General features: G+C 40.2%; 1 protein-coding gene across 1 annotated transcript; it reads right to left on the bottom strand.

The window, feature by feature from the left end:
* Positions 1 to 736: 736 nt before the first annotated feature.
* Positions 737 to 22,062, bottom strand: WEE1 (WEE1 G2 checkpoint kinase). The gene is made up of 11 exons (XM_088145948.1): positions 21,269 to 22,062; positions 14,565 to 14,773; positions 13,017 to 13,083; positions 12,745 to 12,917; positions 11,628 to 11,749; positions 9,868 to 10,014; positions 9,400 to 9,495; positions 9,225 to 9,310; positions 8,872 to 9,042; positions 8,635 to 8,780; positions 737 to 2,210 (listed from the first exon to the last, which is right to left on the bottom strand). The coding sequence occupies exons 1-11, from the start codon at positions 21,863 to 21,865 to the stop codon at positions 2,060 to 2,062; spliced, it is 1,965 nt and encodes a 654-aa protein (XP_088002074.1). The 5' UTR covers positions 21,866 to 22,062; the 3' UTR covers positions 737 to 2,059.
* Positions 22,063 to 23,887: the final 1,825 nt, after the last annotated feature.

The following is a 23,887-nucleotide window of genomic DNA, read 5'->3' on the forward strand; positions in this document are numbered from 1 at the left end:
ACTTCTTTCATTATCACTGTTCATTGGTATGTAACATATAACTATCATCAATCTAGGAATTCCTACTTTCATACAGTATGCACTCGCACCACGCCCACCTAGATGATACAAATGTTGCTCTTTTAATTCATAATTCTCTCTCTCTCCCCCACTCCACACTGGATTTTATTCAGGTCTATTACATTCTTCCCTTAAGTTTCACACTTTTATTTCTATTTCACTTTTAAGTCATGCTCTTTACTGTTTATTCCCCTTACATTTCAAACTGCAATTTTCCATATGCCATGGACATCACCAGATGAACCTATAGATATTGATCTCTGCCACCCATTATGACTTTGATCATCCTGCTAACAATAAGGACAGTACTAATCAGTGTTGGCATCTTTTGGCTAGTATACAAGCATAACCAAAGTTATGTTCTATCCCAAGCATGTTGATGCTATCCTATGAAAGTTAGGATTTCTAATCAGAGACAATCTTGGCAAGGTGACCTACTATTGCCTGCATCCAACTACCTAGGAGGTATGTACAGTGTACTGGCACACATCCAGGACAAAATGAGAAGTACTGAAATCCACATCCTACCTCAAAAGCATCCAGCACTTCCTTATTAGACACACTGTCCAGAACAACAGGATTGCATTAACAAGCATAACCAGACCTGGGAATGTTTTTCCAGGGTTGTAGATCTGTGATCTTTGTAACTGACCACTTCCCCACAAAAAAGACAATATTAATTTCCAAGTGGCACTTTAATATTTTGATTCAATGCTAATTAAAAACAAAGTGAAACATTCAAGTAGGAAACTGGTTTATACCAAAAAGCCAGTAATAGATAGCATCTATTTTGGCAATATTGGAACAGATTATTAGGGGACTGATTATATTATTCTCTTAACTAAGGTTGAAATAAATTTGAATAGGATCTTCTGGCATTGCAAACTACAGCTTTTATGTTGTACAGTATAACAGCTATATACAGTTATTTTGAAAAATGTTAAACAGTATACTTATGTACAAATCGTAAAATATACGAACAATGACATTCACATATTAATAGAGGAGGGAAGAGAAGGTGGAGAAAGGAGAGGAATTAACTTGAAAACTTTTATTAGAAACAATTATAAAAAAGACATTTACACTAATAATGTAATTCAAACATAAAATTGGTGTGCTGTCTCCGTACACAGTACACTAGCTTCAAAGAAGGAAGCTGCTTTCACTAGAGCAGCTCTGGTATTTTTTCACATAATTTTTTTTAAAGAAAGCCCACTAACACAATGATTGTTTTAATGCTACAGTTTACAGCAAGGACAAACTAAAAATAGCAGCAGTTTCACATGGCATGTATCCACAAGGTTATTCCTGTGGTTTGCAACAATGCCTAACAAAGTGCTCCCAGTTGAATACACGAATAAAATTCACAACAGGTTTACCTGACACCAGGTATGGTTTGGCTTGTTGTCCTTTAGACTTTCTCCATGGCACTTCTTCTCTCCATGCCAGATGGAGCAATTTATAAAGTAATTCTTTATACTATCAGGAAAACGCCTTTCGTAACAATGCATTAAAACTAAAAAGCAGCACACCATTCCAATGGTTAACTCTGGATGATACAATATATAATATAGTTAAAAGCCTTGTTCGGTAAGGGCTCCATCCAGTGTTCTCTGAGCAGCCTTCCTTTGTGCAATGAGATCTCCCTTTCTTCACCTCCACAAAACACCTCCCAAATCTACTCAAGAGAATCTCCTCCCCCACAACCCCAAACCCTCTGGAATAAATTTAGGGAGTGCACAGCACTGAGGAGAAATCCATTTCACCTGGTGGTGGTTATTTTTCTAGCAAATGAAGTTCTTGAACATAACTTCTAAATGTTGGGGGAAACAGAGAAAAAGATAACTGCACCTGGTAAAATTCAAATTGCAGAAGGCTTCTTTATAAAACCATTGACAATGATTAAATAGAAAATTAGAAACAGACTTCTCTCTTCTGTTCCTAATTCAGTCCAGCAACAATCAATTATCCTCCTTTGTCAGTTAATGAAATACAGTCATCAGTATATTGTGAGGCTAACTGAACGGTTCATTTTTTTCCCAGTAAGACGAGCAGTTCTATTCTGTGCTGTAGATCTAGTTGTCATCCGGTCTGTAAACTGTGCTCGCTCCTCAGCTGCTGCCTTTGCCAGTTGTGCTTTCTTTAGCTCCCTGCGAAGAGGTAAAAATCTGTTATTTCCCCTTCAGATAATACTGAAGAAATTGCAACTAAAATAATTAAAAAGAATCTAAAACAAAGGTATAATGTAAATGGCATTACTACATGTTGGCAGCTTCAAACATAGCAGACAGCAGAATACTTCTCTATTAGTCTGTAAGGGTGGGATCATACAAAACCTATTCTGGCCTCATCTACAACATGATTAATTGGAATTGGAGCAATTCATAACATTCTGGACATGATATTTCAATCTAAGCAAGGCTGTTTTCATGGCAGGACAATCCCTGAATCAACCAGAATGGCATGCCCCAGGGGAAGAACAAAATGGTAAGACTTTGTACATATTAAGATAAAAGTCACTAACCGAACAGCTATTTCCTGCTACATTAGGGGAGGGCAAACCATGAACTGCATATGCCCCCCAATGTCTCAAGATCACACCACTGAATCTTGGCATGAAAATTTCAGCAGTACAAGTTTTTTTTCCTGTGTGGTTCCTCATAAAATATTAAAGGTGATTATAGAACTTGGAACTCATAAGTTGACACCTGCACTTTTCTAATTTTGCTGTGCAACTCACATATATATTTAGAGAAACGTGCATTAAAAAGTGTACATGGAGAAATGTGCATAAAATGATTCTTAAATAATTACAAAATTACACTGAAATATGACTCCATCACATTTCCTGCTTTCATTTCCACTTTGCGTGACCATTAGCAAGGATTCAATAGGTACTTTTATTCAACATATCTGTTAATCACCTTGGTACTTCATGGTTTCCTAAGTAATATTTTGCTATTTCGTAAGTTTCATGAAGCTGGATAAACAAAATACTAACGTTATCTCAACTGCAGATATATGTTCAGAAGTTAATTTTTTCAGAGCGAATGTGCACAAGAATCACACTACCCAGTAGTTTGAAATGGTTATTTACCACCACCAAGAAACTCTAATCAGTTTTCAGCTACTTTCTAATTGTTGTTGCCCTAGCTAGTACAGCTTCAGTAGTAAGAATCTGCAGGTATTCACAAATTAAGAAGTGCTTCAGAGCTAGTATAGAAGCACAATGTATAAACAAGAACTCCATGTTACAAGGATTCAATGTTAGCCTGTTTTGTCCTATCCAGAACCCAACAGCCCCCAGATACCAGGACAAGCCTTTTATAGCATTGCCAGCTAGGCCCAGGATGGCAATATGAAGCTGCATATCAGCAGCAAATTGATGGTATTAAACCCCCAATCATCAGAAGACCTCTCTCAGCAGACTTATAGCGAATTTTCTAGCAAGCCATTTCCTTCCCACAGCCCCAGCGCTTAGGCTGTGCTGCCTCTCTTTTCACACCACTTGAAATTTTGATCTTCCTTCCTGTGGAATGACTCCTGCAGCACCCCAACCCTATCTCCCAGGCCCTTCACAACTAGTTTTACACTGTCTTTACCCACCAGACTGTGGTCTCACACCCATCTCCCCAAGAACAAACTGCTCTCAATCATACTCCTACCACTATCCATTCACACAATAAATAATACCTGAACACCCAAAATCACACTCATACATTCAACCTCACCCTAACCACCCCACCATTCCCATACACAATTAACACACCTTCCTGGCCTGACAGGCCCAGCCCAAGAACAATAGAGAAACAATCCAACCAAGTTCAATTCTTTATTGCTTACACCATATAGACAGAATCTTGCCAGACTAAATCTATACTATCCTAACCTAATAGATATACTCTGGGAGAATCTAAAGAGTGGCTATTTTAAATCTCTTCTTCCCATACTCCTGCTCTGGACTATGTTGCCTCGTCTCCCCCCTTTCCCTTCTGGAATGTGCTCCCTCCTTCCTGAGAACCTGGATCTCTACTGCATTCCATCACACCACCTCCCCCTTCGTAGATACATTCCATCACATCACCCCCTTCTTCAAAGCTGCTCTCTCCCACCGAGTTCCCAGGGGAACTGGGCAGCGGAGGTAGAGATTAAAGTGCAGGTGTGGTGCTCCCTTCCATCTCTGATGACTCCTCCAAGACAGGCGGCTCTTCCTGCAAGACAGCTACAGGATTAGAAAAATCCACCCTACTCCGCCTTGGGAAATGGATGACCAAGTCGAAGGTCAAGAATCTTTGGTCTTGGTGCCTTCCTGCCCCTGGGCCCATTCTGAGCCTTCTACCCATTCACTCACGAATTCCTCCACTTGCTTGTGAGCATCCTGAAAGTCGGGGAACTTGTAAGGTCTTGGCTTGCCAAGGAAACACTGATGAAAGTGGCACACCAATACCAGAACATGTACATCCCTTGCATTCTCCCATGAACGCACTGTCTCTGGATACTCTTCCCAATGAATCAAACACTGGATCCCTTTCCCTCTCCTTCTTGAGTCCGCAATTTCTTCCACTTTGTACTCCTCTTCCCCTTCCACTATAACGGGTAGGGATGGTGGATCCTGGGATCTCAAAGCGCTTGGAGGCATGCAGGAGAAAAAGGCACACAGAAGTAAATCCCCTCCCCTCCTTTCATAGCTTGGAGCAGTACCACTACGATACCACAGTACCAGCAGTACTACAACGTTGTCTGAAGCATCAGTCTGGAGGACAAACTGCGGGGAAGGATCGGGGTGATGGAGATGGGGCTGAGAGGCAAAGAGCTATTTTAATTCCTAGAATGCCAGTTGCTCATGTGCTGTCCAAGCAAATTTCCTTCCCTTCTTTAAAAGTTCCGAGAGAGGCTTAACTGTGTCAGCAAAATTAGGAACGTACTTCCTGTAGAAGTTGCCAACGCCCAAGAAGCACTGTACATCTTTCACATTACGGGGAGAGTGCCATGACAACACTGCTTGCACCTTAGCTGGGTCCATTTGCTGCCCCTTCTTTGAGATGCTGTACCCCAGATAGTCTGATAGATCAAATGCGCATTTTTCCAACTTGGCCAATAGCTTGTTTTCCCTCGGCCTTTGCAAAACAGTTCTGACATGAGTAGTATGAGATGCTGCATCCTCAGAATAGATTAAGATGTCATCCAAATAAATCACTATGTACATGTCAATTATGTCAGAAAAAACATGATTCGTGAATCTGGAAAACACCGCCCCACAATTAGCAGGTCTGAACGGTATTACCATATATTCAAACTTTCCATACCTGGTATCGAAGGCAGTCAGGTATTCATGACCCTCTTTCACCCGAAAGAGGTTGTACGCATTCCTCAGATCTAACTTAGTAAAGATGCGGGCCTTCTGCAGCTGATCTAACAGATCTGAAATCAGTGGAAGTGGGTAATGATCTTGGACCGTGTCCTTATTTAGATCCTTGTAATCATGGATGTTGCACATGGAGCTCCCTCGCCTTGACCTCTGTGCTGAAGGTGTCTGTGGGTCTGGCTTCTTTGGAACGAAGACGGTGGGAGCCAAGGCTTTGATGATCTGATAAATCTCTTCTTAAGGTTTATATCCAAGTATTCTTTCAGAATAGCTAACTTCTTGGCAAACATAGGATACTGTCGCTTGTTGGGATTTTTGTCCCAATTTTCAGATCAATTGTGCAATCACAGTCCTGATGAGGAGGAAGTGCAGTAGCCTCTTCCTCCCCAAAAACATCTATGAAATCAGCATATTTGGTGGACAGCTCCACTACCCCCCGCCCCGCCTGGATGCTTGCCTTGGGAGCCGAGGAGACCATGGAAGTTTGCACGCGGTGGTGCTGGCAATCTGGGGAGGAGAGAGTACCCCCATTGCCCCATCTACTGTAGGGTTATGGAGCCATAGCCATATGGTACCTAGTACTATGGGTACTTACAAGGAGGCTGTTATGTAAAGGGTCAAGTACTCTGTGTGTCCATTGATAATGAACTGCAACGGAATAGTGACCTGCCTTCAAAGGTTGGCCATCTATATTCTCTTCTTCCATGGGTCTTTTCAGGTCTACAGTAGGTAACTGCCATCTCTGTACAGCCTGAACATCTATCAGGTTTGTGGTAGCCCCTGAATCAATACGAACTTCCAGCTCTACCATGTGACCAGATTCTAAGGGTATTGTAACAGGGGTAAGAAAAATGCTTGCCTGTTCTCTTCAGAATGAGCTCTCCTTATCTGGATGGCCCCCCTTGCAAGCTCCCTTGAGACAGGCCGGTGAAGTTTCCCTGGTTTGCAGCTATGGCTGAAATTGGGTGCTTGCTGGTGGCTTGTTCTAATAGTCTAGCCCCTGCCGTTGGATTTCTTGCTGGGCACGCTCTGACCATATGCCCTGGGGCTCCACAGTAAAAACAGAGACTCAGATCTAGTCATCTCTGCCTCTCCTCTGCAGAGTCTGATCTCTTGACAGCCCCAATTTGCATTGGTTCCCCTGCCCCAGGATCTGAGGCTACTGTAGGAAGAGGAGGGAGAGCCATGAGGAGTGATCCGTAGCCACCTCTGCCTCTGACACACCAACTCTGCTTTAACTCCTCTAGTCAGGTGTCAATTACAATGCAACGCTGGTACAGTTCATCCAAAGTGGCTGAGGTCCCCTGCCTTACCAGCTCATCTCGAAGGTCATTGTTCAACTCCTCCCTAAACTGGACAATAAGGGCCACCTCATCCATCCGACGTCTCCAGCTAATAGCTTAAAATCCACAATGTACAATCTTACTCTCCTGTTGCTCTGTTTGAGTTTCTGAATCTCCCGTTTGACTGTGACCCTCTGGATGGGATCGCCAAAATGGCCTCTAAATTTTCCAAGGAAATTCTGATAGTCGTTCAGTATCCGGTCATTGCCTTCTATCATGGGAATGGCCCATTTTGCTGCCAACCCCTTCAACAAGCTTAATACAAAGGTTACCTTGATGCAGTCAGTTGGATCTGGTGAACTCTGCGGGTCTGCTGTCCATGAACATCTCACACTGAGTAAGGAAGGTTCTTAATTGGTCCACATACCCTCCATATTTCTCTGGTAAGCTTCCATGAGAATGCAAAAGCACTGGCTGTGCCCCTGCTGCCAGTCTGGCTGCAGGTTGCTGGACGTTTTGACAGAGCTGTTGCAACAAATGCATCATTGCGGCTTGTAAATTATTGACCTGTGCGTCCACTTGCTGCTGATGCTGCAGTAAGGCTGCTGCTAGATGCTGTGGAGTTATCAGTGTTCCTTGAGGATCCATGGCCACGCTCAAATTTTCCTCCCCCTTCTTGGGAGTAAGAGTCTGGCAAGACTGGTGTCAGGCCCAGCCCAAGAACAACAGGGAAACAATCCAGCCAAGTTTGGTTCTTTATTGCTTATATCATATACAGATAGTCCTTGCTTAACAACCACAATTGGGACTGGAACCTCAGTCATTGAGCAAAGCAGTCATAAAGCGAGACGTCTGGTTGTGATTGCCTCACAACCAGACATACGGAATGCTCCTTGGCAGTGGGTAATTTACACCACTTTTAACACATTTCCAAAAAGGAAGGAGGGAGCGATGCTGTAAGCTGATAGAACTTTGCAATTCTGAGACAGAGTCAGATCTCTTTTAAAGAACTTTGCAATTCTGAGACAGTCAGATCTCTTTTAAAAAAATTAAATGAATCTCAGAAAGAAATAAGAACTTTGGGGGGGAAATCCTATAATAAAGCTAAAAGAAAAACAAGATCCTCTGCTGCCAAAACAACAGATGAATGAATGAGGGGACAGTGGGATGATTCTCTGGATATGTGCGGGGGGGGGGGATATTCCCTATCAAAATTCCACAGCTTTTAAAGTTTCACAAACAAGACTCTACACAGATGTCACCATCCATATAAGAATCCCAATCTATTATGACTGAAAGGTATGCTATTTCTGGCACTGGAGGCACTTCCTTTAAATTAGCAATTTCAAGCTCCATTTACAAAATAAAACAACAGATAACAGTTGCTTTCAGTTTTCATGGTGTCACCTGGTATGTCACTCATACTGGGTGGTTTTCACATTCAATTAGAGCATCCATTGAATTCTTCCCTTCTTTTTGATTACAGTATTCTACTTATATTCTGTAAATTATCTCTGGACTTTTATTACATTGGCTACACTGATGATGCCCTAGGAAACCAACATCTTCCAAGGATAAATGCCAGGATGGACTTTTGCATGTCCTCTACATGCATTCTTAAGAAAAAGGTGATATAAGCATCCCTCTCCCAAAGAAAACTACACATTTTCTCCTCATTGGGAGCACAAAGATCTCTTCACAGCAAATGAACTTATTAACCTTAAGAACTTAGAAATCACAGCTTCACTCCAACCTTCTGTACTGGCACCCTAAGTCATATCATATTCCTGAAGCCAAAATGCTGATGTTTATGTTTCAGATTCCAATGTGTTAATTTGTGCTTCGGAAAAATGGCAAAACCCTTCATTTTGTTACACAGTTGTTTGCAAGCAATATTAAAATTGGCATAGTATAGGTTAAACTTACTTCTGCAACAAAGAGTTTTTGAACTTTTCAGCATTCAGCTCTATTCGTAGCTGCTCAGCACTCTTTCTAGCAGTGGATAACAATGCAGAATGCTTAACTAGAGTAACTGCTGAGGGTCTTTTCTCTGGATCAGGGTTTATCATAACCTAAAACAGATTAAAGTTATGTTTGATTAGCCTTTCCATCTCCACATATGGAAAAAAATTGTAGTTTGTTGCCATAGATGCCTAAACTTACTTTTAGCAAGTCTAATAAATCTTGAGAAAGGACTTGTGGAATTCTGGGTAGTTTTCCTTGTCGAATTTCATGCCACTGATCCCCATTGGCAGGCAATGGTTCAGCTCCAGCGGCACATACCACAGTTAATGCCAGTGCAAAAATATCTGCTTTTGGCAAGTAATTATAGTTCTGAAAAAGAAATCAAAATTTAATTGCCATATAGAAGACACCAGATTAAACAAACTTTCTTCCTACATTCCAGCTCTGTTCATCAGACAGAAATCTGCAACAACAAACCTCCTTCTCTAACAAAATGTAAAATCTAATCAAAGTTAGTTGTTTTAGCATAACTTAAAAATGCATTGGTTTACCTCTTGTAAAACTTCATTGGCAAGAAAACGACTATCTCCTTCTTCTACCTGAGGACTGGATATTCTAGTAACATGACCAAGATCACCTTTATTAAAACAGTAAAGGATAAAAAAAATTATTTTCTTAAAATTAAAACAGAGTTTGCATGAATAGATATAGTTCTATATTTCCTACCTATTTTGAAAACAACTCTGCTAGATGACCATTCATCTTCATCTCCTTCTTCAGATATAGTAGTTGGAATTGAGGTCCTAGAAATGAAGATATTACCTGCCAAGAAATAAAATTAAAAAACTGAATCAAAATATAAACTAATTTCAGAGCTAGAAGAATTCTCACTGCTCTCTTGTTGCTTCTTTGAGTAATGAACACCAGTAGCAACAGCTCTCTTGGAAAGAAGCCAAATTTTAAGACAAGCAAGCAAACTTAATCCCACAAAAAGTATTTCCAAAACAAATACAGCAGCAGTTGGCCAACCACATGTTTCAAAACAGATCTCTTGCACTGTATTCTGTATTTAGACTTGAAAAGTTTCAGTTGCTAAGGTGTGGTTCACTATTCATTTTGGTCCTACATATATGTTCATCTTGGAAAATATTAAGTCCTTACAATGCAAAAGACATCAGATTTTAGAATACTTACTAGGTTTTATATCCATATGCACCAGTGACATTGAATGGATATACTTTAAACCACGAGCAACTTGTAGTAGCAGATCTTTCAGTTCTGGTTCACCAAAGTAACGCATATTTCTATAGTTTTCACTTATGGCATCAGCTAAACTACCACCTGCATACAAAATTAAATCACATCAAAGGACAAAAAAGCACCCTGCCATTTGTTCAGCATATAATATTTAATCATTGTTCTTAAAGAATAAAAAAATAATTAGCTTCATAATGTTGATAGGAGCCTGAGGCTTACAGAATGGATTTGTTTGTTCCTGGTATTTCTATGCCACTCTACTCCAAAACAGCTCCAAGAAGGTTTGCTTTAAGGTCACTACTGAGCTCACAATAAAGATGAAATAGGAATTATAGGTTAGACTTTATATTAATTCTAGCTCTAGATATAAGTGCCACAAAGAAAACTTGTTATATGTTATAGAAAATCTATACTTTTCCAAGTAAAAGTTCACAATGAACTGAACTACAAAATGCACACAAATGCGAATAAGCCTGACTTCAAATGCTTTTTAAGAATATTGTGGGAGCCAAAACTACGAATCAGAATGACTATGAATAATAATCTTAGAAAAACTATTTCTAGACTTCTCTAACTCATATATAATATGGAGATATTAATACTAACCTACTAGATTTTGTCTCAGTAATGCTTATGAATCTGTATATAAAACATTTGGAATATTTAACAAATACTGATATGCAAAGAAAACTTTTCTTTTTGTGTAAATTAAGAGTCAAGTTTGCTTTGTACAACCTGTCTAATTTTATATCAAAAGCTGCTTCTATTTTAGATTATTTTACATTATAGATGCATTGATGGATGCCTTATAGATGCTACTTATGTGACTTTATCCATTGGCTGGGCTGAAAAGCTGCTATTGCTAAAATATATTCTAATACCCCTGGAGTAGAAGGCAAGAACAAAAAATAGGGAAAGGAAAGTGCAGAGCTGTGGCACGCTCACAAGAAAATGAAGTGGTAAAAGGCATGGGGAAGCTATAATTTTGGCTTCCATATAAATCCTTGGTTGCCAGCTGACCCTACATTTCCAGTGTGGAATAATAGATGAAGCCTTAATAAGTCTGCCTTGAAGGCTATAGCGGGAGTCCCTTGTAATTAATATAAAACAAAATTAGCAGCAGAGAAAATGTTTTTAAATATTTAACTTTACAGTTTCAATTGAAGCTAAATCACATTAGTCAAACTACTTAATCAAATGAATAACAGTACAATATTCCCCTCTCATTTTTATTTTTCAGTCAGAAAATTAATTGAAATAATCAGCCTAGATAGAGATGGACCCACCAAGCCAAATGGAGTTTATCAACAAGAAGTCAGAAGACCATTTCTAGCTCAGGGGAAGAAAAGCTTTTCTTTTAATATCTGAAAGAAAAGCTTCCTGGCTCATTTTATTTAAGATGCATAATTTTAACCTAATTCAGCTTTGATGATTTAATGTATCACAGTTCTCCCATTTTTGTTCTGCCTTTCATAGCATTCCTGTAATAATTGTAACCACATACATAACATCTGTAGAAATGACTAAAACTGAAATCCTGAATCCTCAGTTCACCTCTTAAAAGAGGACTTATTTTAAGGTAACAACAGGATTGCCATCTCTGGTAATAGGCAATCAATATACTCTTGCTTTTCTCAGCCACTTGGTTAGCAACCTACTATAGTTATTTTCCCATGGTCATTAGAACAAAAGCTTACCATTACAATATTCATTTTGAATAAGCATATGATCATCTTCAGCCCAAGCAGAGAAGTATCTGACTACATGTGAATGCTGTCCCAAAACTGCATGGGCATAAACTTCTCTAAGAGCATTTTGCCTACGATATTGAAAAAAAATTACAATTTGAACAAAATTATAATTTCACCAAGCATTAAACTGTTATTATGGAATACTAAGTTGTCAAATAAACAGAATTCTGTTCATTTGACTAAAGTAATAATAATCTTTTGAATTATTCTGCATAATACAATCACATCATGCAGTTTACGCAAAACTTCAACAAAACAAGTAGGAGTATGCAGGAAACAATGTTCTTCATTTTACTAAAGTAATAATAATATTTTGAATTATTCTGCATAATACAACCATGTCATGCAATTTAGGCAAAACTTCAACCAAACAAGTAGGAATGTGCAGGAAACAATGTTCTTTGTTTTTTGCATGAAGCAAACAAATTGTGGCTCAGAGTTATGACTGGACCATTTCAGGCAGGTTGTGGTTTGGCCAAACCAAATCCCAGACACAAAATCTGGAAGGGTCTGATGGGGTAAGTAGAGTAAGGCTGGTGCTCCTAATTCTTTCCCTTACTCTTTTGCATGGCCTATGTGCCAACCTGCCCCCACCTCCCAATCTTTCTAGAGCCTTCCTTTTCCTTAGGAGTTACACTTGCATTCAAATGCAGCTTGCCCAATTGGCCCAGCTACCCTGTCCTAATCTTTCCAGCCAATTTCCTTACCCATCACCAATAGCCTTGCCTTTCCCCCATTATCTCAGCCCAGAACATCCATGTTCTCTATACATGCCCAAAAAAATTAAAAGTGGCTGATCTGTTCATGGAATATTTTGTACATCCCTAGAAACCTGCTACTGCAGACCCATCTATATTTACAATTGTTCCAAATGTATTAGTGGATCTGTGTTAAATATTTTGATACAAAAAATGGTATGCACAATTATATAACATTTTTCCAAGTACATACAATTCATTATCCTAATTGCAGAAACATTATACTATGTTTTTAAATGAGTTGTGTCCACAGAAGTGAAATATAATACAGGATACTTTACACTGAAATTTTTGCAAATACTCACTCATCAATTGAGCCAGCCAATGGTTTCTTAGATCGCTTTATTGCATAGATGCAACCATCAAGTCTTTTCACACATTTGAATACTGAACCAAATTCTCCAGAACCAATCTTCTCCAATTCATGAAATTCTGTGGCATATCGTGATTTCATATTGCTTTCTGTTATGCTGATCCGCTAAAATTGTGTAGACACAAACATTGCTGAATTCAATGTCACTGAAATGTGCCTATTTAGAAAGATATAGTTTTATGGAATTTCTTGGTTTGTTCTTACCTTGGCAGGTCTGACAGTTTCATCCTCAAGTTCTCCATCACTTGCTTCCATGTCCTCATCACAGGAGCTAAAAATATAAAAATATACAGAAACACGAGTTCTTAACTTTCCAAGAGATTATCCCAATAATACATCACTCATCCAGAGGGAAGATATTATTTTTATTTATATATAGAGAGAGGGGGAGGGAGGGAGAGGGGGAGGGAGGATGTATGGCCAAAAATAATGCTAGGAGCATGCAGAGAACCTTAAATGAAATTGCACTCCTTGAGGTAGAATTGTTTTTTACTATATTATGCTGATAAATACTATACTACAGCATTTGATCAAAGTAAGATATTTGTGTCAAGCACTGAAAAGAGTCAAGGGAGGAATGGGATTATTTAAAAGAAAAGGGGAGAATAGGAACATAAATTGAGATAAAGATAGAAATCTGATCTATAGAGAAAAACTAGGATATGATCTCCTTTCTTAAACAACAAACCCATTTATATCGATAATTTTTAACTAAGAACCACAGTATCTTTCTCCTGATACATAATATCCCACATTTCTTTATCTCCACATCAGTGGAGGCAATAGCTTAGAGTAAACATAGAAAATCACGGTATCAATAACCCAAGCAAAGAAACGAAATATGGAGCAATTTTGATAACAGGGACACATTTTAACTACTGATTTTGTTTTGGTTATCACTCCTGGCTTCATGAACTATATCTTATTTCCTCTTTGTCTCTTTCCATTCTGGTGTAGGCCAAAATTCCCTATTATATTCCATTAACTAGGGCCTATTTTCTTGGACTGTTAACTAACATTCAGCTTTGGTTTTCTGGTCATAGAAAACTATGCCTTACTAGAAAGCAAAATCTTCATGGTGAAGATGCTTTAAGTCACTGTTACTTTCAGCACAGATGGTTTGCATATTTTGCTAAATCATGGTTTGTTTAAACACTAAAGCCATGATTCAGTAAACATTGGCTGATTTCACATATAATGACAAACCATATTTTATAAACAATGGCTGGGCTTATAAAACACATTAAGCCAACAATTTGTTAACAAGCCATTTTGATTTAGTGCAATGTATAAAGCCAGCTATAATTGATCTCAGCTTCATAGATTAGGGTTTAAATAAAACACAACATAAACATCCAAACCAGGCTCATATCTACTTTAGCCCTAACATTCTGTTTAAGCAGTTATTTTCACCAATTCAGGCAACGGTAGAAATTCTCTATTGCCACCACTCAAGTTCTTCAAGCCTATTTACTACTCATTATTCACTAAGAATCTGTAAGAAGATACTAAGAAAATCCATTTCCTTTCTCAAGGTAGGGCCTCTGGCTGGTGATTGTGAGAATTGTATTTCAATATATGTATAGCAAATCAGATTAGTCAAGACAGTAGTTAAGTATAATACAGATTGTCCAATGCATCTGGAAGATACCAAGTTGCAGAATTATATTTTAGAAGATTATACCAACTTACTGTTTTAATAACATGTTTTTTTAAAAAAATAGTCTATCAAATATCAGTTCAGATACTCACTCATTCCAATGTGTTCTCTTTCTCCTTCGACATTGTCCAACTGAAGACTGAAGAAAGACAGAATCCGGAGTAAAGGGATTGATGTTCACATGAGGGGCTTGTCCCATATCACATTCCTGTTTTACTAGTTTTCCAACATTCATAAAGAGAGAGCCACCTCGAAGTTTAGCTGAACTTGAGCCCATTCCTTCAGCTCGACAAAGGAGACTCTGAAAAACCAATTATGACAGATCTGATTTAACAAGCTAATGAGCATTTAAAATCTAACACATCCATATTCTCTTCATAAACAACTCCTTGTGCTTCCTTTCTGACACATGCTACAGCATAAATTTATTTATTTATTAAAGCAATTCATATGGTTGCTGGTTAAATTGGTTTCTTGTGTGCTATTCCTAATTCATAACTCCTCTGACAATGAATGAAACAAATCATTATGGAAAGAAAAATTGTGGAATAGTCAGATATATTCAGACTTAAGTTACAGACAAAGCCATAATTTTTAGCTATTTTAGCAGGCAGGGAAGTCATTTTTCTATTAGCACTTCTTGGAATTCAAGCTAATGTATGGGGTAAAAAAAAAAATCAACAATGCATGCTTGTTATTAAATCCTTTAAAAGTTTCTAGCCAGCAATAAAATCCTGATTGCTTTTTCTTTACCAGAAGATTCTTCCATGTAAAACACAGGCTAATAAAAAAAAATTCAGGATGTAAATGGGCAAGCTGGCTGATAAGGCATGTGGCACTGCCTGCCTTCTCTACCAACTCATTTAATTTCCATCTGGACACGTAGCAGATTTTGCCAGTCAGCTTCTACACTTGGCCGCAGAAAGAGTTCATATCCTTCACAACTGTTACTCTCTCCTTGTTGTTTCAGCTGGAAGGAATTCCTAATCACCATTCCTACTGGTTAAACGTAGATAATATTTATCTTCGTAGACAATAAGAGACAATAAGAGTATCTGTTCCAAGAAACAAAAAATGACAATTTCTAGCAAATTTTGGCAAAAAAAATCAGGAATCTAGTAACACCTTTTTCAACTAACAAATTTTATTAAAAGGCATAAGCTTTTGTGAGCTGCTGCTCACTTCATCAAATGCATAAAATGGCCTGATATAAGATTAAATTGGGGAAAAGTGGGGGGCGGAGGAGATAGGTTGGTTATGCAGAGCAGGTTACCTGTGAGACAGATCCCAAGTACCTTATCAATTAACAATTATAATGTGTTAAAAACCCACTGTTTGATGAGATCTTCTGAGATTGCCTGAAACCTTTTGATGCATGTGAGTTTAATGATTTTTCACTCAATGATACTCTTAAGGTTCTGCTTTTCCAAAACAGTCACTCTGAGGTCTGCTATGGAGTGTCCTGGGAGGTTAAAATGCTCTGATATAATTTTGTCCTTGCTTTGAGTCCTAATATCAAACCTGCGCCCATTAATTCTTTTGTACAAAGTTTGCCCATTTGTTCTATGTAGAATCCAGAGTGAAACTGCTGGCAGATGATAATGTATCACATTGAAGGAAGAACATGTGAAGGTGTCTCTAATCTTGTATGTGTACTTGTTGGTGTGGAAGTGGGAGCAAAGTACAAACTTGGGTTTGTTGCAGGGTCTAGTCTCATGCTGGTATACTTTTCCTGTTGTTTCTTGTTGCTTGTGAGAATCTGGTGGTTGTCTGTATGCAGGCATAGGCCTGCCAGTGCCAGAGAAAATGCAGTGTCATTGTCCAGTATGGGCAGTAGCTTATGCATAATGTGTTTTAGTGGCTTGAGCTGTAGGTGACAACTCGTGCTGTTCTATTCTTCTGTTGTCTGTTTTTTAGTAAGTTCTCCCTGGGAATTATTAATCTAGCTCTTGTTGAGTGGGTAGTTCAGTGTCCTGAATGACTGGTTTAATTCCAGGTTGAACTTAACATGATTATTTTTCAGAACGACAGGCAGAGAATCCCACTCATCTTAACCAAACAATCTAGAATAGCTGAAGGAAGACAAGAACTACTCCTATAAATAAGAAAGGCTGAATGTTTTCCCCCTCACTTTAAAGAGTTGCTGCCATATTGAAAATCAGAACTGATGTACAAGAGTATAATGTTCCCAGCAATAATTATAAACTAATCTTCATGAACCTCTTTTGTCAGAAATAGATTTGGCCAGAAGAAGTGTTACAACTCAGATCCCCATCAGTTTAATTAGATTTAAAGTAAATACATATTAATCAGATTGCATATTATTCTGATTCTACTCAAATCCACTCATGGCTGAAAAAGGATGCACACCTTTATATGTATGTTTCTTCTATATATGTCCTATTTTTAATATTGGAACTTGGCTTTTAACAAGGCTTAAAAGAACACATTCTTCACTACACTTTGAGAACCATGATAAAAACCAGTTCCTGTGAATTTCAGAGATTTGTTTCTGCTCACATTAGTGATACTCAAACATTAAAGACAAAGCAGAAGCAAATTAAAGGGACACTACTGCATTAGAAAAATGTATCTTAAGTGTCTTCAAACATTTTCCAGTTTCACAAACTCAATGCCATCCAGAGGATAAAGATATTGTTGTTGTTCAGTCGTTAAGTTGTGTCCGACTCTTCGTGACCCCATGAACCATATCGCACCAGGCCTTCCTGTCCTTCACTGCCTCCCTGAGTTTGCTCAGTTTCATGCTCATTGCTTCAGTGATGCTATCTAACCATTTCATCCTCTGCCGTCCTCTTCTCCTTTTGCCTTCAATCTTTCCCAGCATCGGGGTCTTTTCCAAAGAGTCCTCTCTTCGCATTAGGTGACCAAAGGATCTGAGCTTGAGCTTCATTATCAATCCTTCCAATGAGCAATTAGCGTTAATTTCCTTTAAGATTGACTGGTTTGACCTCCTAGCAGTCCAGGGGACTCTTAAGAGTCTTCTCCAGCACCACAATTCAAAGGCATCAATTCTTCAGCGCTCAGCCTTCTTTATGGTCCAGCTCTCACAGCCATACATCACTACTGGAAAAACCATAGCTTTGACTATGCGGATCTTTGTCAGCAAGGTGACGTCTCTGCTTTTTAATATGCTATTTAGGTTTGCCATAGCTTTCCTCCCAAGGAGCAAGCGTCTTTTAATTTCATGGCTGCAGTCTCTGACTGTGGTGATCTTGGAGCCCAAATAAATGAAGTCTGTTACTGCTTCCATTTCTACCCCTTCTATTTGCCAGGAGGATAAAGATATAAGCTGCTATATTTTAGGCAGGGGCACCAAAGAGGAGATATCTAGAACTTAATACTTGGTGCTAATGAGAGTTGTAATTCAAAATGTGACAACAGATTACCTAATTCTGTGCTCAAGATGATCTCCTTTCTGGCACACAAACACCAAAAATACAACCAGCTCTACCTTTTTTTATTTTATAAATAGTAAGAAACCAGTAATATATACAAGTTCTTACTGAAGCTTTGAATCCTTTGTGAAACATGAAAGATTGATGTTGCAAGCAACGAATATAACATTTCCCAACAATAACTATACAGGAAGAAATCAATTAATGGTAAAATTTCCTGGTGGCCCCTCATCCAAGTACTAAATAGATCTAACAGGCTTAGCTTTTTGAGATCAGCCAAAGTGCACTAAGTACTGCCACCTACCAGATAATAAGGTCATTACAAGTGCCTGAAACTGCACAAGTCTAAGTCAGATTATTAGTTTCTCTGGCCAAGTAACGCTGTGAAGTATCAATAGCTGTCCATAGTTTGGGGCAAAGGAGGTGTTTTTCACTATCAATCACCCAGTCTTTCTAATCAGAAAAGCCATGTGAGATTTTAATTTAATGCATTTTGAATATAGTGCATGTTTTTTTAGCACTAAGCTCTGATCCCTCTGTTGACAGTAATTTAAAAATAACCAACATGTACCTCACTAAGCTTGTAACTGCAGAAAGGACCAAACTAGAGTGATTTGTTCTAACCAATGCATAATTTGAACCTTATATTAAGTCACACTACTGCATGATTTTCACTATTATGGTCATTTTATGATTACTAGCAGCTAGCCAAGATCTGTGGAAAGGTATTTCTTAGCCCTGAGATTCTACACCTGTATAGGAATAGTTGTTTTGAGTGCGGGCAACATTACTCCTTTTCTATAGTATAGTGTTTTATATATATATGTACAGTAAAGGGCCTGCTTGAGCAAAAATTAAATAATCAACAACCAGGGATGAATTCAGAAGACAAAATTAATTTTAAAGAAAAAATAGCAGCCATAAAATTAGCCAAATTACTAAGATTTTAATAAATCTCAGAAATAGGTTATTTCACAAACTTCATGGGGCTACAGAGAAGGGGTATCTGCAACATCATATGCAGCCCAGCCCTGTTAGAACACCATAAATGATCTCCTTGGCATTTTTATGGCTGGGGTAGACAAATTTTGGTCTCCAGCATCCTTTGTGATTCCCCAAAGTGTGCACAAGTAATTTTTTTCAGATATAATTTTTCATTCTTCGGGCAAAATGGCTGCTTTGATCCTTGCAAAAGCACTAACCTCATCCTTTATACCACAAAAATGGGTTGAATTTTCCTAGTTTAAGTGAGGTTAAGGGATGTTTTAAGCCTCTACAAAGCTTAGGACAAGAATCTGACTCAAAATACCTCAGACATCTATATTTCAGCTCTACTCACTCCAGTGACAGCAATCAAAGAGGCCAAATAGAAGATGTGTATCACAACACCCCACCAAAAATGACTGCACTCCCTTGTTTTAGGCCATGAAATATCTGGGCTAACATGGGAGCACAAAGTGACTCAGTTATCCTAGATGCAAGCCATTTAGGGTTTCACAAACTCACAACAAATGGAGCTCTTATAAAAATAAGTCTAGGATTCCCATGGAACTCTTCACAAAACACATTTCTACCTTCTGTACATCTAAAGCTTCCCCCAGATTCTTCAAAGATACCTGTTGAATATACTGCAACTCAATTAAGCCATGTATTACCACAGTAAGATCAAAGTTACATTTCCTGAAAATTCATCTGGAATATTATTATTAAGACTATCTTAATAGGCTTTCATCTTCAAGAAACTTTAGATATACATTACATATACAGCATTGATAGCAATATTTTAATTTTATAGTATTAAGACAGCTTCACAATATACCGTTATTAGTAATTTAAAGGGCTTCATACAATAGACATGAACAGAAAATTAACTTCAATTACAAAAATATTGATTCCTCAGCATCATACAACTTGACCATTATCGAGAAAAAGAAAAACCAATACATTGTTATTATTGCAAACAATTATAGTCTCAAAGCTTTTTGACTCATTTATCAAAACTTTACATCTCTCAGATTTCTTTATAATGTAAAATTCATATAAACTTTCATAAAAAACACATTTTAAAGTAGATGCTTTGCTTTAAAAAAAATCACCATAACTTTCCCTATTATTCTGTATTTTTTTTAAAAAAAGGGTTGATTTCCTAATATATGCTGAGTGATCCTTGAACTGCTTTCTTTCTAGAAAGTAAACACTCCAAAATCACTAAGCAAACCAGAAGGCCAGCATTAGGATCATAAAGATTTATAGTTTTCTAAGCCAGTTGTAGTGGACTGACCACATACTTCACAATGTGAGGAAAAAAAATATTTTGTTACAATTTGTCGTTCAGTTACATAATCTTAACTGACAATCTGTGTGCAGGATTTACCAAAGATGCCAACTTTTTTTGTAACAGGCAACCGTGTTATGTAACAATTATGATACAGGGGCTTGGCAATGGAAAGAATTGTTCTTATTCTTGGCACTGTTTTATGAACTGGGAAATAAAGGTCTGCCTATTTAAAAGGTCATCCTGATTACTTCAAATTCACTTTCTTTAGCAGAACCAATCTGCATTTTATAATGCTAGCTGCAATAAGATATCAGCCACATGTAAAGTGGCATGTAGGACATTAAAATACATGTTGAGAGAAGCTGCATGTGTGGAACATAACATTTATCATTAGACATATGAGGAAGACCCAGCTAAATACACGCAACAAGGCTAAAATTCCATCTCAAATTCATCTTCTTGAACACTGTCCTTTGCTTTGCCCAGAAGGTTGGCATCGGTCAGCTTCCCCCCCCCTTCATAATATCTGAGACCTTTAACACGGCGGAAAGTACCCGCAATAAAACATACCCTAACCTGTCTGGCACCAATGGATAATCTCCTCTTTGAAATGTCCTGCGCAGAAAAACTGACAAAGGCAGAAAGGGGGCGTGGCATTTAATCCAAGAGCGCCGCTTATTGTCCTCACTGAAAACAGTTCTTTTTCCAAACCAGACAATAAAACTTTATTCTGACCACACAAAAGGCCAAGAGGTCACGGTCAGGGAGGAAGCCAAGTGACCCCCTCGCCTGGCTACTCTCTGCCATACCAGGCAGAGGATCGACCACGGAAACTCGCGTGAGGCTCACACGTCACCCACGTGCTCGGATAAAACAAAATCAAACAGACTTGCGACTTACGGGAAGCCCCCAAACAGCATCTAGAAAGCACTCCCGCCGAGTGGCAAAATGCCCTCCTCCTCCCAGCCCTCCAGCCACCCCTCCAGCCACCCCTCCAGCAGCCCCTCGACCGGCGGCAGAAGGAAGACGCTTCTTCTCGGCCAACGGGCTGCGTTCCTCCCGCCATTGTCTCCAGTCAGGGGCCTTTCCCCGCCAATCTCACCTTCGGCGTATGCGGGGTGTCGAAGAGCCGCAGTTTGCGGAAAGTCTTGTGCGGCGGTGTGCCGGGGTACTCGGGCAAAGGAGAGCAAGGATTCTGGTGCTCCCGGTACTGGATTGTATCTGGTCGCAGCGGCGGCGGCGGCGACGATGACTGCCCGTAATAACGGCGAGGACCCTTTAGCGGCGGCGATCCAGCCATGAAATAAGCTCCGGGGGATTTCACGGGGGACGAAGAGCCGAAGCCTTCCTCTTCCCAAGAGTCCCCCTCCTCGCCAGGGAGCGCGGTCGGCGCCAATTCCCTCCCGACCTCCTCGGGGGTATGCGACGGCGGAGGCTCCCGCCGAGCCGGGGTACGGCTGACCGAGAGGGGCGAGTCGGCCTCCTGGAAGGCCGAGTCTTCCCCGGTGCTGTTGCCGCTGCCGCCTCCTTCCTCTTCCTCCTCCTCATAGCCGCCTTCCTCCTCTTCTTCCTCCTCCTCGCAGTCACTGCCGCCGCCCGGGAAAAGCAGCTTCTGCCGGATAGGGGCCGCAGCCCGCCGGACCGTAAGGCGCCGCGCCCCCGTAGTCAGCGACTGCTGCTGCCGGCTCAGAAAACTCATGGCCAAGATCGTACACGCTATTCTGGCTCTCAAGGCTTCCGTTCGGACAGGCACCTTGACAGGCCAAACCCTGCCCCCCTGCGGTCACTCTCTCCTCTGGCGAGGGTTCACACAATCACCCGACTAGGTTCCAACTTGTCCGCAAAACTCCAGCGCTCTCCACCCTACAGCACAGTCGCCCGTTCAGACTCCGCGGCTTTCCCGCGACCGTTAGTCACGTGCTGATCACACTGGCCAATCACACACGCCCCCTCCGTTTGAAAACACCAGTGGCGAGAGGCGGGGCTTTGCGTGGTGACATCAGCCGCCATTTGGCGCGAATTCGGGGGTGAAAGAGGGAGGGGCTGGTTTATTTGTGGGTTGGAGGGGGCTGTTGGTGTCTGAGAGAAAGGAGAAAAGTATTTGAAAAGGCGTAAACGTGGCTGGAAGTTTAGTATTTGTTCTTGGGGGAAGAGCGCTGGGAGATATACAGGAGGGTTTCAAGTGAACCCTCGAGCTGTTGGGGCTGACTCACATGGAAATCCCAGCCTTTACAGTGGCCCGAAACTGCATGTCGTAGTCATTATGTGTCATCAATGTCCAAGTTGTTTTAAGGGCTCCTTCCTTTTGGATGTGCTTTGCCTGTGGCAAGCAGTTTTATAATCGGAGAAGCCGAATCAGCGCTTGTTTAGCTCAGCGACCCTCACGCTGAGACCTAAATCGGCAGTCTGGCTGGAATGAAAACCTCACGTCTAAGTTGAGTGAATACGTTTCAAAAGAAGGGGGCGCAAAGGTCCGGGTGTAAACCGATTTCACCGAACTGATGGATCTGCCGCAACGTGAACTTCCCCTTTTCTCCTTTTACATGGAGCGCTGGTGATGAAACAAAAGTGAGGCGCCCTGTAGACCTTTCCCTAGCTTTCTGTGCACATTTCCTGATCCCTCGAGGCTGCAGACACGGGCATCCTCGCACGCCTCGTAGCGTCGGCACTAATTAATTAGACATTTTCTGGCATGTTTTCCCCTCCTCTTGCTGGAACTGCTAACAGCAGCGGGAACGGTTTTTCTGCGGTTACGTTAGAATTTGGACTGCTGTGATAAATGCACCCTCCAAACGGTTAACCGCAGGTGAATATGCGCACACTGAGCTGTTTAAAGGGTTTTACCCCTGCTGAAACGGAAGCTCGAGACTGCGGGAAGAAAAGCCCCTAGACAGCCCTCGCCTGCCTGAACAGGCAGCGCCCGCGGTCGGACTTCTCAGCCGAGAAAATAATAGAGCCGAGAGCGTTCTCAAGGGGCAACGGTGGACTTTAAGGCTTGCAGGGAAAATAAAGAGCGAGTTGTCATAAGACGGCATGCGATTTTCGTTGCGCCGAGAAGGCACCATGTGCAAAACGCGGCCTCAGCGATGGTCCCAGATGGGTTTTGGTTGAACTAGAATGCATAGCTGACTTCTGGACGGAATATGTCATGTCATCCGCATCATTTGTGTCCTGCTACAGTTCCATTGGGCTGATCGCTACTGCACCTCCTCTACAGTCACCCCACCTATAAAATAACTACTGTATGTGAAAGAAAGATGAACTCCAGACCAAAGTTTGTAATAAACCAGCCCTGTCCCCATGTTTGGCCTGGCCATATGATGGCTGGACATAGTGGCATCCATAGCTTAATAGTTAATTCACTACTTCGTCTTCCAACGTGATGAACTATCTGCTTCCAACTATCTCCTAATGCAGAACATTTTCTGCATTCCACATAAAACAGGCTCAGTGGACACAAATCTGAGATACAAATAATATGCAGAAACCAAGACATTTTTGCTTTTGGTCATTGCCAAATTTAGATCATTGCCAACTATGGCTGATTTTAAAAGTCTGTTCACGAACAAAGCATTTCAAAGGATGTTGCAACATGCTGAATTACAACATATCAGGAGTTCTGGTTCTAGTGTATGTTTATTTAAAATCAAATACAATATATACCAAAGAGAAAGGCATCTGTAATTGTCAATAGGTATTTTGAGAATGGCTGTTGTAAATG

This window comes from Python bivittatus, unplaced genomic scaffold (assembly GCF_059951505.1).
Source record: "Python bivittatus isolate LINGU-HERP-01145 unplaced genomic scaffold, Pbiv_v1 ctg000480_np1212, whole genome shotgun sequence".
Lineage (NCBI taxonomy): Eukaryota > Metazoa > Chordata > Lepidosauria > Squamata > Pythonidae > Python > Python bivittatus.